This window comes from Athene cunicularia (genome assembly GCF_003259725.1).
Source record: "Athene cunicularia isolate RWA chromosome 6 unlocalized genomic scaffold, athCun1 chr6_part2, whole genome shotgun sequence".
Taxonomy (NCBI): domain Eukaryota; kingdom Metazoa; phylum Chordata; class Aves; order Strigiformes; family Strigidae; genus Athene; species Athene cunicularia.
In genome coordinates, this window is record NW_020799106.1 from 9800052 (window position 1) to 9813568 (window position 13517).

Here is a 13517-nt window from a genome sequence, read left to right on the forward strand (position 1 = left end):
TTTCTTTACATGAATTGGTGCTCAGTGAATCAGAAACGGTTTACTGAACTCTTAAAAGATATGTATGTGTACTTGGATTGCAGTTGATTTCCTGAAAAGCATCTTGGCTTTTAGTACCAAATGAGTTGGCAGGAAAACTTTAGGATCTTTCTGAAGAGTAGAAATTCCCATGGAGGTGCCTTTAAAGTGTTTCCTGTTCAAATGATAGAGGCTTACTCATGAATTAATTTTCCTGCATGCATTTCTGATAGATTACTCTGTTTTCTTAGTAGCAGTTGAGTATTATAAAAGAGCTATTATGTTCTAAATTTTGCTTGCAGGTTATCAGTCTGTGGTGGTTCTTGTGTTTCTGGGGGTTTTTTTATACTCATTATTCCCTGTTTTTCCATTTTTTTGTATCAGAGAACTATTATATCTTTATATTGTCCCCTCTTGTCAGGTAGACTTCTGTTTTTTGAATTTGCAGAGGCAAAGGTTAAACGTTTGCCTTTTTAATATGTCTTTCTCTAATAACATATCCTTTCTGTAATAACATATCCTCTCACTTTAGGCAGATGGATGAAATTGCTAACCTGAGGAATAAATTTCAGTAATCTGGTGTTCAGGCAACTGAAAGGTAATAAATACTTTTGTTCAATTCTGCAGACCCCCTCCAGTGAGTGAAAGTGCACCAAAAGGAACTGTGGTCACAGTCGTTACAGCAGCTGCCTTGAACCAGACAATTGTATATACAATTGTTTCAGGAAACGAAGAGGGTAAGTACCAGTATTTCAGTCTTAGTGGTTATGCTGAGCCTAGTGTGTGCATCAGAAGTCTTCAAGAACAGTGATTAGAAATGAAGCTGCTGAGGTGAACTGAGGTGAAATCCCACCTCATCTGTACAAGCAGGAAGGACTGCCATTATCAAGCCTTTAGAGATCAGCTAAAGATCAGATGAGTTAGCAGACAATAAAAATTAAAATACAATGGAATTCTCAGCGATGTGAAAATTCACATCGGTGCCGCATGGTGTGAATCCATGGCATTCTGAAATAGTATATAAATAGCTTTGATGGAGTTGTACTTAATCAGGAATCTGGTTTAAGGCATATATAGACCTTGTCGTACTGTAGCCACAAGTATTAGATTAGAGCCTGATATTTATACAAAACATCACTCCTGTATTTGCATCCATCTCGAGTATTCTCCATGATCCACCTTGAACTCTCTAATTGAAATTACACTAAATTATTTGGAGGGATGTGGAAGAATTCCCTGTCCTATCCTCCTTTTTGTGAATGGGCTGTTTGTTCTTGTCTGCTCTTGCCAGCGTGTCCTCAGGTTGGTTATTCCAGCCCCAGGTCAGATTCAGCTGCTGTGCTCCTCTGAGGACAGCTTCAAAGAGGAGTTATATGGGCTTTTAGAGGCTTGAGGGAGGGATGTGAACAACTTTCTGAAGACAGTGTCAGAGAATAGTGTCATCACCAAAATAGAAGCACTTAGGCATTTAAAAAAAAAAAAAAAAAAAAGAGTTTATGCGTCTTAGAAAGTTACTTCTGTTTTTGCTGGGTTTCAGATGTGTTTGCTATTAATAACAGAACAGGTGTGATCACAGTTAAAAAATCTCTGGATTATGAAAGTGTGAAAAGTTACGAGCTTCGAGTTCAAGCAGACTCCTTACAAGTGGTACGATCCAATCTGCGTGTCCCTTCCAAAAGTAAGTTTAAAAATCCTTATTTTTATATCTCTTTTTACTCTAACTATGTGTTGTTTTTTGAGGATATCGGTTACTGCACTCTAGCTAGTGACCTTTTGTTATCAGAAATAGAACGGTGATGATGGTACGTGAGCAGCAGAGAGTGCCTCTGTGGAACAAGCATAGCTTGCCCTCCATGCACAGAGCTGGTCAGTCTTGAGCTAAACCCTCACAAGTCATGTCAGTGTTGCATCGTTGCAGTCCTCCCTGGTACAGGCAAAAGTCATGTTTATATATAACCAGAGAGCTGATGGCACAAACTGAACATTTTCAGTATAATTAGGGCTTTTTGTTACTTTTTCGTAAACACATTATACAGCCCAAATACAGACTTCCTCCCTGCTGGGCTTGTAATATTACAGCAAATGTTGGGACACTACTGAAAAGAATGGGGAACAGGCACACAGCAAGGGTGACAGGGAGAAAAAGACTCCTTCAGCACCCCTGAGGGGTCTGTGTGGAGTTTATTGCAACCCTGACTGAGAGCAAACTGGAGGCAAAGACCCGCTGTGACAAACACAAGAGGGTTCTTTGCAGCATCTCTAGGCAGGAAGGAGTTTATTTACAAACTGTTTTGCTTTGGCTCTGTCTCGTGGTAAGGGTTTTCTTTTTCCCTTTAATGGTTTTCTTTTTCCCTGAAATGGTTTTCTTTTTCCCTTTAATGGTTTTCTTTTTCCCTTTAGTGGTTTTCTTTTTCTAATAAAGGTAATTTGAAAGGTCTTTTGATGATTTTTTTATCATCCTCCCCGTAAGGACAAGATCTGGGAACTCTGGCTTTCAAACATCAGGCTCACTGGCCCTAATTAAAAAAAAAAAAAAAAAACAAAAAAACCAAACCCAAACCTTGTACCAAAAAGTATTTTGGTACACAGACTGTGGTGGTTGTCTCCATAATTTTTTTTTCAATATCTTTGCTCTCTGCGAGTCTCAGTTTTGCACTGCTCTAGCTAAGGAGCATCGTGGATGCAATGAAAATAAGCCCAGAGCAGTAAACTGTTGCACTGAGAAAGGGCAGCAAGAAATTGAACCTTTGTTTAAAGGATATGAAAACACTACCTCCTTTCATCTCAAACTGAATATAAGTTTAAGTCATTGTTCTGCAGTCACAGTCATTCCAGTATGAGCTGTGGGCCAGAGCTGTCGCAGGCTGGAGCTTTTATCTCCTCTGCACTTCCCCCAGTGCTAACCATACCTTCCAGCACTGGAAAACAGCAGGCTTTGTCCTGACCAAAACCACCCCCATGAACTAATAGGTTGAGGGGAAAACCTCAGCCTCCTTCCATTTTAAATGTTTGTCCGAGGGGTCCTGCTGCACCGTCTGAGGCCAGGTTTGGGTACCTGATGTGTGCATATAATTCATTCAAAAAAGAACGTCCCATTGCTATTTGGAAACCATGAAATTCAAATGGAGTTCAAATTTACTTCAGCCCTCAGTTTTATGCAGATAACCAATATTTAGTGTCTTGTCAATCCAGGGAGACATGCTGGGGGGAGATACCATGAACAAAGTGCCAGTACCAGACTGTTCCTAAACATCAGTGAGATTTGGGCACTTAACAACGTGTGTGCATAATAAAACCTTCTTAAATTTTTTGGAAGCCCCCAGTATTATAATGAGCTAGTTCAGGTGCATCTTTTAAAGCGTTACTGGCAGCATGATGCTGTAGGGATTGTGCTGCCACAGACTTTGTTTTGATCTCTGTTTCCAAGGAGCTCTGCATGGCAAGCCAGGGGCAAAAAAATTTCCATCGGTCTTTCATCTGTCATCAGTGCTAGACTGTCACCTTTCCACCTGCCCTGAGTAAGAGGTAATTCGTTGTGCCTAAGCCCAGGCACAGAGAGCACTGGGCAAATTAGGACTCAGAGCACAGTGTGATCCCTTTTTCTCCTTTGCTGCAGGGAGCTTTGTCAGCTTTTCTGCTTTTGCTACTCACTCTGGGCTATTTGTCTGGCATATTGGCAGGCAGAGAGCCAAAGTGCCACCCAGTTATTGTCAAAGGTCTGTCCATGACAGACAAGAGTCTTTCCCACACTGCTGGTTGTGACCCACAGAGTTAATAGTCTGAGGGTTACAAAGGAAGGGCCACTCATAACTAACTGGACTGATATTACTGTTTTTTTTCTATAATTAGTCTTCTAATTATTGTTCCCATGGATACAATAATAGCCATAAACATTAGGAAACCCTTGTCTAGGTTATTTCAGTGCCAGTTTGGTGCATATGCCTGAGTATTGTGTATAGATTAGAGACCAAAATTCAGATTTTTCAGGATAGTAATTTAAACAGGGTACAAGTCTGTTTCTTCTGTATAAAGATACTACTGCAAACCTGCTTTCAACACTGAAATCAGTACTTCATGAAAACTTGCTTACAGATTACTAAAGTTTTTAAAGGTGTTAGACTTAATAGGCTGAAGTATCTGGGAACATGCCATAAAATTGGGCAACAGACTATAGCCTGAGACATTGTACAGGGTGTAGCAGTTGAAATATCAGGCTTTCCAGTGCTACATAACCAGCAGAAGATATTTGGAAATTGAGCATGTATTATCACAGATATATCTTCTTCCTTAAGAAAGAATTGAGTGTGTGTGTGGTGTTACACACAGGGATTATTAAGTTGTCAGAAATGTAATTGTATTAGCAGCAATGTAGGATTCTGTGTGCTGTTACAGTCACATGGGTGATGTGTCTGGAGACGGACAGAGAGCTAGTGCCAGCTGACTGCATTTCTTTGTGTCTGGGAGAGGTCCCTTAAGGTTATGTTCTGTAAAATGCGTCCGGGCTATATGCAGCAAGGAGTTAAGGCTTCTGTGCAACATACAGATTTTTTTCAAATCTTTCTCTGACGTGGATGAACAGAAGAGGTAGTCAGCAGGTTCCAGCAGAGGTTTTTGGGCAGACCTCTCTGGTCAGGGAAGCACTGGCCTCTGTATCCCTCTTCTGACTCACAGTCTGCACTAGAGCAGTTCTCCCAACTGGGCAGCAGTTTTAAAAAGGTGATGGCTAAATTATTTTATCCAGGGGTACTTGGTAATGACTGGAGTTTGAATTTGGTCCGGTCTAAAGGAAGACGTGCACCTGCTGTAGGTGTTTGGAATTCCATGAGTATACGGCATGTATTAGGTTTTGAATATGCACCATTTGGTACATGTATATTTTTAAAATACTTTACAACTCTCTGGCTAACTAAATCACTTATGTCTTTGTAATGGAGATCTCTTGACCTCTAGGTCTGATTCCTACATTTGTATGATGTATGTCTTTCTATTTTCTTGGCACCTTTTACCTTCTTGATGAGTTTTAATCAGGTTAAATACTAATTCCATGTTTCGGGGCACTGAACTGATGAACTACAGTGGAAAGAGATGAGACAGAATTAATGCACCACTCTGCACTTTGGTGACATAGAAATGATGATCCTCTTTGGAGATAGGTGACTTTCAATGCACTTCTGTGGAATTATGTGACGTTGAATTAATATACTGCTCTGACACTCAATGGCAATGAATTGCTGCCGGTTCTGGTATCAGATACCACTGAACTGGTGAAACGTTCTGGGATTTGTTAGCAGTGAATTGATGAACTACTCTGGACATGCAATTGTAAGACCTTCTGGAGCTAAATAACACAGCACTGATGGACTGCTCGGCCACAAAACAGTGCTGAATTTTGCAAAGCTCAGAAGCTAGGTACCAGATTGTTTTTAACTGCATGGTATTATAGAAGATAATTATATAGAAGCAGGAGTTTGAGTTTTCATTTGTGGGGTGGAAAAGTGGGTGATACTGCATTAAGAATAACTAAGCTTGTCGTTCAGTGATAGTGCCAACTGATGGCATAGTAATAACTGAATAAATAAATGAGGAGAGAAAATAAATTGAGATCTCCTTTGGAGTATGAGAATATAAAATTGGTGACTTAAGATGGGATTTTAAAATATGATGCTAAATCATGCAAAATCACACTCTTGCTTTCAGTGGAATTGAACTCCTTAAATGAGTTATTTTAACTCAGGTTTCATAATATGAGATTGCAGTTCATTGGAATGGAGGAAGAGTTTGGTTTACTGATGACAGAGAATTCTGGCTTGAGGAATCAGCAACTGGTGATGCTGAGCCCTGAAAGACCTTCAGAATTAATGGACTTCTCCAATTCAGTTAAATTTAGCAGCATGGGTGGTTTTCTGTTTGCTCTTTGCTTCTGAGATTGTCCGTCACAATAGACCATACTCCAGTGGTATACTGGAGGTGTCAAATTAGGATTGTGATTATTGGCTTCCAAACAGAAGCTTTCAGTTCTCCCTCAATTGATAATAATAATTATAAATAAATAAATAAATAAATGGATGTATAAGGAGGACATCATAGAACTGTGTGTGGCAGGATGTGTTCTGTAGTTAGAAGGTGCTGCTCTGTAATTTATCACAGAGTGAGCAGCTCCTTCCTCCCAGAAGGAGCTGTGAATTAGTGAGCTGAAGGGAATGTATCAGTACAATTAATCATTTACTAAACCAGAAATCTTTCTTGAACAGGAACAGAAGCATCATTTTTTACCACATTTGAGCACTGTCAGCTGCTCGCAAAGTTTTTGTCTGCAACTCACTGTCCTGCAGTTTGATGCCCAGGGAAGTGCAGTCAGAGCAATAACCTTGTTGTGCCGAGGAAGGTGGGACAGGAGGAAGCAGAATGGTTTATGGGACACCGGAGCGAGCAGCGGAGGCGAAATGCTGCCTAAACACAGTAAGAAAGAGCAGTGGGGAAGTATAGACAATAAAGGGTGAAGAGAGGGTTTTACCACCAAAGTAAACATGGTCTCAGTTTTAAGAAGCAAAGCGTAAGTGGGCATCTGGTCCCTGTGCCAGAGAGATGAAACATGCACTGCGGTGGGAGACACCAAGGCTTCCCACTTTGATCTGGAGAGAAGGATATATTTATGGGACCCGCAACAGGTTTGCTTTTGAACACTACGGACAAAGGGCCCTTCATATTCCTCCGAGTCCAGAAGTGGAGGGTTCAGTCTCATGTTTTCCAGTGTTCACAGTTTCCACCATCTGAGAAGACTGCATCCTTTCATTCCCGTACATGTGACCCTTTTAGCCTGCCACTGGGCTCTCGCTTGCTGAACTGCTGCCGACAGTGGTTATCATTAGCTCTTTTATCTTCACTTATCACTGCTGTCTGCAAATAGCTTCACCTGTCCTCTGTGGCTGCTCAGTGAGGTAGCCTCCGGGCTGTTCCCGTGTCTGTCTGCAAATGGACATGGATGCAAACAGATTGTTTAAAAATTAAACCTTACAGGCGAAGGTGTTACCAGTTGGCACAGTGCCGCATGAAAGGTTTGTCTTCATTAGAAGCTACCTGTGTGAACAGCTTTTTGCTCAGTCAGTTGTTGAGAGGGAGGCCAGAGGGAGTATTTTTGACTGCAGTTGCTCTACTGTACATTTTGTCTTGTTTTGATTGTCTCTTAAGACTGATTGTGAGACCCCTCTGCCTCCCAAGTCTAGGGGGCAAAATGGGGGTTTCTTCTGTCATGGACTTGTAAAAGCAGTGGAATTATACCCTACATCCCTGATCTTGTCACCTGCGTCTTCATTACGAAACTTCTGGCATCGCTTGCAGTCCCACTATCATCTCTCCCACATCCTCTTTTATACTTTTGCTTACCCTCTTGCTGACATGATTGGCTCTAATTAAAAAGTAGTATTTCACATTCCTAGAGATGCAAGAATAATGACAGAACTGCATGGTTGGTTTTACTGTCTTTTAAGAGGAACTGCAGGCATTTAATTTGTTATTTTTTACAGTTGTGCTTTCACTGGCTTGATAAGCAGATTTCTTCTTCAGAAATGGCAAGTGTTGTCTTTGTATTTGCATCCAGCCTGCCACAGGTGAGAGCTAAACCAAGATATCCCTCCAAACTCTCACAGGTGCTTCCGAATTCAGAGTAGCATGAATTTTTATTAAAAAACAACTTAGAAGTAAAATTCAACAAGCAAGAGATAAGGTATCTCAAGAGTGTTAGACCAGCCAAGGGGGAATACACTTCCACACTTTCGCATTTCAATCCGGGGTCCTAAACATTACCTTCACTGCCAGCTGTGAACATGTGATCTTGGCAGAGATGTTTTTCATTTCGGTATTGAAAGATATTTAAGCAAAAAAAACCCGCTTTTCAATTTAATATTTACAAGTTTTATTCATTCAGTTAGAACTATTTTTGCCTTTGGCACAGCCCCAAGCAAGATGTGGTGCGTACCAATTCCCCAGACACGTACAGAGGCACTGCCCGGAGGAGGGTTATTTCTGTTGTCAAATTGCTGTTGTAATCCCATCTGTGAGGCAGGGCTTTGCTGTGGGAGTTGGAGGGTAAAAGAACAGTTCTGTCTCTTCTGTAATGTTTCTGGTTTTCTAATCACAAAATAAACCTCTGGGAATCATAAAGCGAAAAGGGATAAAACTAGTTTTGCAACCAAAATTCTGCAACTGCTCCATACTAATTGGGAACGATAGTTTTACAAAGCTAAATATGAAAATGAATTCTGTATTCCTGTATTATTGACTTTTCAAGTAGCCTTACAGTTTTAGTATCAAACATGTTGCAAAAGTTCATGCTGATGGTGTTTTATAAGTTGGCTGCCATGCCAGTCACTGAATCCGGGAGACATGACAGATGGACAAATTCTGCTGCAGAGCCAAAATAGCTGTGAAACTGCCTCTGCTGCCACGCGGCTCTGGGGTAGTTTCCCTGAAAGCTACTGGGACAAACTTCAAATTTCTCTGGGCAACACAGCAGAGAGACTGCACAAGATGTGAGCTCCCTTTCAATCAATTAATTGGTAGAAAAAGATGTTTCATATTTATTTGAGACCTTGGATCAGTGCTGTTCCAAACACATTGCTGTTTACGTCTAGTCGAAGCTTCTTTTTGTAATATTCTTCATCAGCTACAGCATATGATGAGCTTCTTCAGGGTTTATGGGCACATGCTGATTTAGATCAAAATGCCAGTGAAAAGCATTTGGTGCTGATTCCTATTTGGTTCTGCCAAATTTAGTAAGGCGAGATTGAACGCAGCTGCAGAACAGTTTAGTTTACCTGCCAAAGTACAAAGTCTTCTCGACAGACTTGTAAGACAGTAGTAAAGCAAAGTGCTCTTAACCCCGACAAATTACAGTTCTCATTCCCAGTTTGATTTAAAAAGTCCTTTTAAAAAAGAAGAATGTTACCTACTGCGGAACAAACAGCCGCTGCTTGAGCTAGATGCAGATTTTTTATGTTAAAATTATCGATGCGTGAAGAGCAGCTGTATCAGTGGCTGTTTTGGCATGTTATAGAAGACAAGTGCAGTATCACTGGTGAAAGCGTAATGTAAAACAAATCCGGTAACACTCAAAAGTGTAATTGACACCATCCCAGTGTTCAAAAAGCATTGATTTTGTTCAACTTAATTTCTGCAGTCTGGCGAGAAACTACAGGCTCGTATGAATCAGGCACGGTATTAGCCCTGCTTAGATAAGCAGTGATACGGGAAAAGAGTTTTCAACAAGTATATTTGGGAAAAACTTCTGGAAATGCTAATACACACTAGTTCTGATCAGCTCCCTGGAGGTTTTTTGTTGTTTTTGTTTTCTGTGTTAGTCATTCACGATCTGTTAGTTTTATGTGTTTCGGAGGATCCTCAGGTTTCCTTTAGAGCAGCTTTCAGGATGTTTTCACTCTCCTTAGGCAAATCACAGAAGCTGAAAGGTGCAAATGCCTCAACTTCTGGTCTTGGGAGCGATTATTTACCTGGAGCTGTGCATGCGGTATGTTTGGTTCTCATAAACTGAAGGTGGCTTACGAGCACCTGCAGTTCTGTGTATACCCTGTGCACTGCAGCTCATCCTGGGGGGGTCTAGAGGAGAGGAGCCAAATGAGACACAGGTGACCTTGCAGGAAATTGGGGTGCAGAAACTTCCTTTGCATTGTATTTTCTGGGAGACCGACTTGACCTTCATGACTGTAGAACTAATTGGTGTGAAAAATCCAGACAATAAATGTATCCTAGCAGTAAGAAATGTGCAGTAAAACTAAAGAAACCATTTGTTTATCCAATATTATTTGCATGCATTGGGTGCAGAGAAGCACTTCCCTTAGAGCTGAAGGCAGGCAATTGTAGCACTCAATCAGTTCTCTGCTCTTTTTGACCACCTTGGCAGTCCTGTGCTGCTTTGTCCAGGGAAAGATGCTTTTTCTTCTTTCACCTGGCCAGCTATTTAGGTAGCTCAGTCACAGTAATAAGAATTATACTTTGATTGCACGAGGTCTCACAGGAAGTACCACAGAGGAGTAAATTCTGGTTTCAACTCCTGGAATCCATGCAAACGAATGTAACTGGAGGTGAATTACAGATCTAGAATACTAAAGAAGTGAGGTTTTACATAAATGAGGATACAAAGTTTCCCGTTTGGAAGGTGAGTGTAAATAGTGGTGTCCTTTGGCATTGACTGTCCTACCTGTGAGAGTATCAGTAACATACGGTGCACATTATGGAAGGGATGCTGTTGCCTCCCTTCAGGTAACGGGAAAGAGGGCTAGAGTGATGCACAAACAATATTAATAACTAGCATGAACAGATTTGGAATATGAATTAAAGAGTCTAATAGCAGAGTCAAAGCCAGACTGAAAAACATGCTCAGGTTGGGTGGTCTGTTCAACGGGCAGGGCGCTGGTGCTGTGGGGCTGGCGGACATCGGAGCACCGCGCCCTGCGGCTCTGGGTGCCAGCGCCCTGCGCACTGGGGATTTCTGACCGGACCGAGCAGAGCAGCTGGGGAAACCCCACGGCAAAGGGTCTGGCATGACTTTCACATGCGTGGCACAGATTCTGATGAGGGATTTTAATGTGCGCAGTTTCTAGGTTTATCTGATGTGAGAAGTAGAAGCAGAAGCAGGGAGGTGACCATCCCCCTGTGCTCTGCTGTGGTGAGGCCACACCTGGAGGGTTGTGTCCAGGTTTGGGCACCTCAATGCGAGAGAGATCTGGAGGGGCTGGAGCGAGGGCAGAGGAGGGCAACGAGGCTGGGGAAGGGCTGGAGAATAAATCCTGTGAGGAGCCAGGGAAGGAGCTGGGAGTGTTCAGTGCGAGGAGGAGGAGGCTGAGGGGAGCCCTCATCCCTCTCTGCAGCTCCTGACAGGACTTTGCAGAGAGGCTGAGGCTGGGCTCTGCTCACAGGGGATCAGAGACAGAACAAGGGGCAACGGCTTTAAACTGCAACAGGGGAGGGTCAGGCTGGACATTAGGAAAAGATTTGTCACAGGAGGAGTGGTCAGAGAGTGGAACAGGCTGCCTGGGGAGCGGTGGAGTCCCCATCCCTGGGGGGGGTTTAAGGGCCGTTTGGATGAGCTGTGGGGGGATGTGGGGTAGGGGAGAACCTTGTAGAGTCGGGCTGAGGGTTGGACTCGATGATCCCAAAGGGCTTTTCCAACCTGAATGATTCTGTGAGCTGAAGGCAACCTGTGTAACAGGCTGGGGTCATTCGCTACAGCCAGCTGTAGGTTGGAACTGGGTAAAAAGCACGTGGTGGGGAGGAGTTCATAGATGCCATGTTCCTCCATCTGCCAGAGTGAATGAAATATAAGCTGTGTATAAAAATCAGGCAGTAAGATAAAGTGAAGGTATATATGTTTAATTTAACGTTAACGATTCTAATGTTAGTCAGTATATATGCAGGATATTTAATTTGCTTTGTACTTAATGTAATAACTTTCGTTTCTCATTTTCAAAGCATTCAACTGTTGCTAAACAAATCAGCGTTTTGGCAGCTCAGAGAACTACCAACAGATTAAACAAATGTTTCCGAGAAAATTGCAAAGCAAACTTTGCACGAGGCTAAGCCACCTCACCAAAACTGGCTTGAAATGATGAAGATAGTGAGCACTATGCAAAAGATGTTTAATTTGCTTTAGCGAGAGATAGTGCAGGTTAGCAAATGCCTAGCACTAACAGCACTGAACGTGATACAATTAGGATCTTCCCTACAGCAGTAAACTGGTGCCAGCCATCGATACAACTGTTTATTAGCTCAGCAGGGCAAGGTCGCTTACACACATTGCCTGTAATCCTGCTTCAATTGCCTTCTCCCCTAAAGGGTGTAACGCTGCAGTGAAAAAGCCTGCCTGGGAATCTCATTTTTTCTCAACAGGGCTACAGTTTCTAACTGTAACTTAGTATTGCAGTCAGAAACATTAAGGATGCAGTTTAACAAGAGAGAGATTTGTCTATTCATAGGACCTCACAATACCTATTTGGCCGAAATTTTTCTTCTCCGTAATAAGTAACGTAGTCAAGGTAAGAAGCGTTCTTTTAAAATGAACATAAATAAACCAGAGATGATTACAACTAGACCATTATGTCCACATTACACACATTCAGGTGTTTGATTATGGCTTTTTTTTGCACATCCATAAAAAGAGAGCTTGTCATTAATTCATTTTCCCATGAAGTAACAGCACCTACAAGTTGTTTAACATACCTCCACACATCAGTGTGGAAGGTGAATAATTGATTAGTCCTCTGAGAAAATGTAATTTCCTTTCTTTCCTTTCTTTCCTTTTTTTTTTTTTCCTCTCTTCATTAATGCATTGGATATTGTTTTCAATGTTTTTCTCAGATTTCAGCTAAGTTTATGAAGTCCTCATTGCTTTCCCATCAGTTGGACCATCAGATAGATGGAATATCTTTCATGATTTTGGCAGTCTAAGATATAGTCTGGGTTTTAATTTTTTTGTCCCCTAAAGATACAGCTACTAAGCTCTTCCTAAATGAGACTGTGTTTTGAAGCTAACTCTGATCAGCATGGCACCTGTGCAACATTTAAATTACCCTGGCACTGCAACAAGTTGGGAAAACCAGCTCTGAAATGAGGCGATTTATCACTTGAAAATGTGGTTTTAATGAACTGCTATCATCATTTCCAGCAATCTTTCTGGATTATATAATTCTGAAAGAGACAAACAGATGTTGATATAGATTACCGTGCGGTTGAATCTTTTTTGCACTAGGTCCATACTTTTTGCTAGATGTTTTTTCCTTGCAGAAGGCGAGATTTATTGTTCAGTGGGGTGGATCGGTAACTGTTTAATAAAACAGAAATCAGCAGTGGTATTTTGCTCGAAGATGTGTTGAACCTCTAAGGGAGCAGGTGATACTTCTTGAGTTCCTGTGGGCCAGGCCAGGTTCGTGATGAAGACAGGGTTAAGCATAAATTCAAGTAACACAGTAAATTCATTAGGTTTAGAGTCTTCTTAGCCAGCATATGACCATTTGTGAGTCTACACACACCATGGCGGCATCAGCCATTAAGTATTTGCATGGGAGTTAGTAATAATTAAAATATATAAAGCAAGCTGCATGTGAAGTGGAAAAATCAGGCTGCTGTTTGCAACTACTAGCATACATCACCTGTTCATTACCTCTTTATAACACTTGTGAGAATTTAATTGGACCAAAATCTGTGTAACTAGAGTACAGTATTCCTACTTGTGCTTTCCTATTTATTTGAAAAATTAGTTGTAGGTCTTTTCTTATATTTTCCCCAAATTGCTTGTTTTCTAAAGAAAGCCATAGAGCTTTTTCCTTACAGGCAAATTCAGATAGCCCAAATAGCAAAGTGCAGGTGTAGAGATAATGGGAATCATTTTCTGTAAAGGTACAAATTTCAGGTCCAGGTCAAATCAAGATTCATTCAGAAAAAGTAGCAAATGCAGAATCAATAAAGGTAGATGTTTTGCCAATTGATGG

At 41.5% G+C, this 13517-nt stretch overlaps 1 protein-coding gene across 12 annotated transcripts in view; it reads left to right on the forward strand.

Moving 5' to 3' along the window:
• PCDH15 (protocadherin related 15) overlaps window positions 1–13517 on the forward strand; it is a 457138-nt gene that overhangs the window by 376970 nt on the left and 66651 nt on the right. For all 12 annotated transcript variants that reach the window (XM_026851785.1, XM_026851794.1, XM_026851792.1 and 9 more), the window contains 2 exons: window positions 646–755; window positions 1556–1696. In XM_026851785.1, coding sequence (XP_026707586.1) covers window positions 646–755; window positions 1556–1696 — 251 coding nt within the window. The remainder of the gene's footprint in view (window positions 1–645; window positions 756–1555; window positions 1697–13517) is intronic.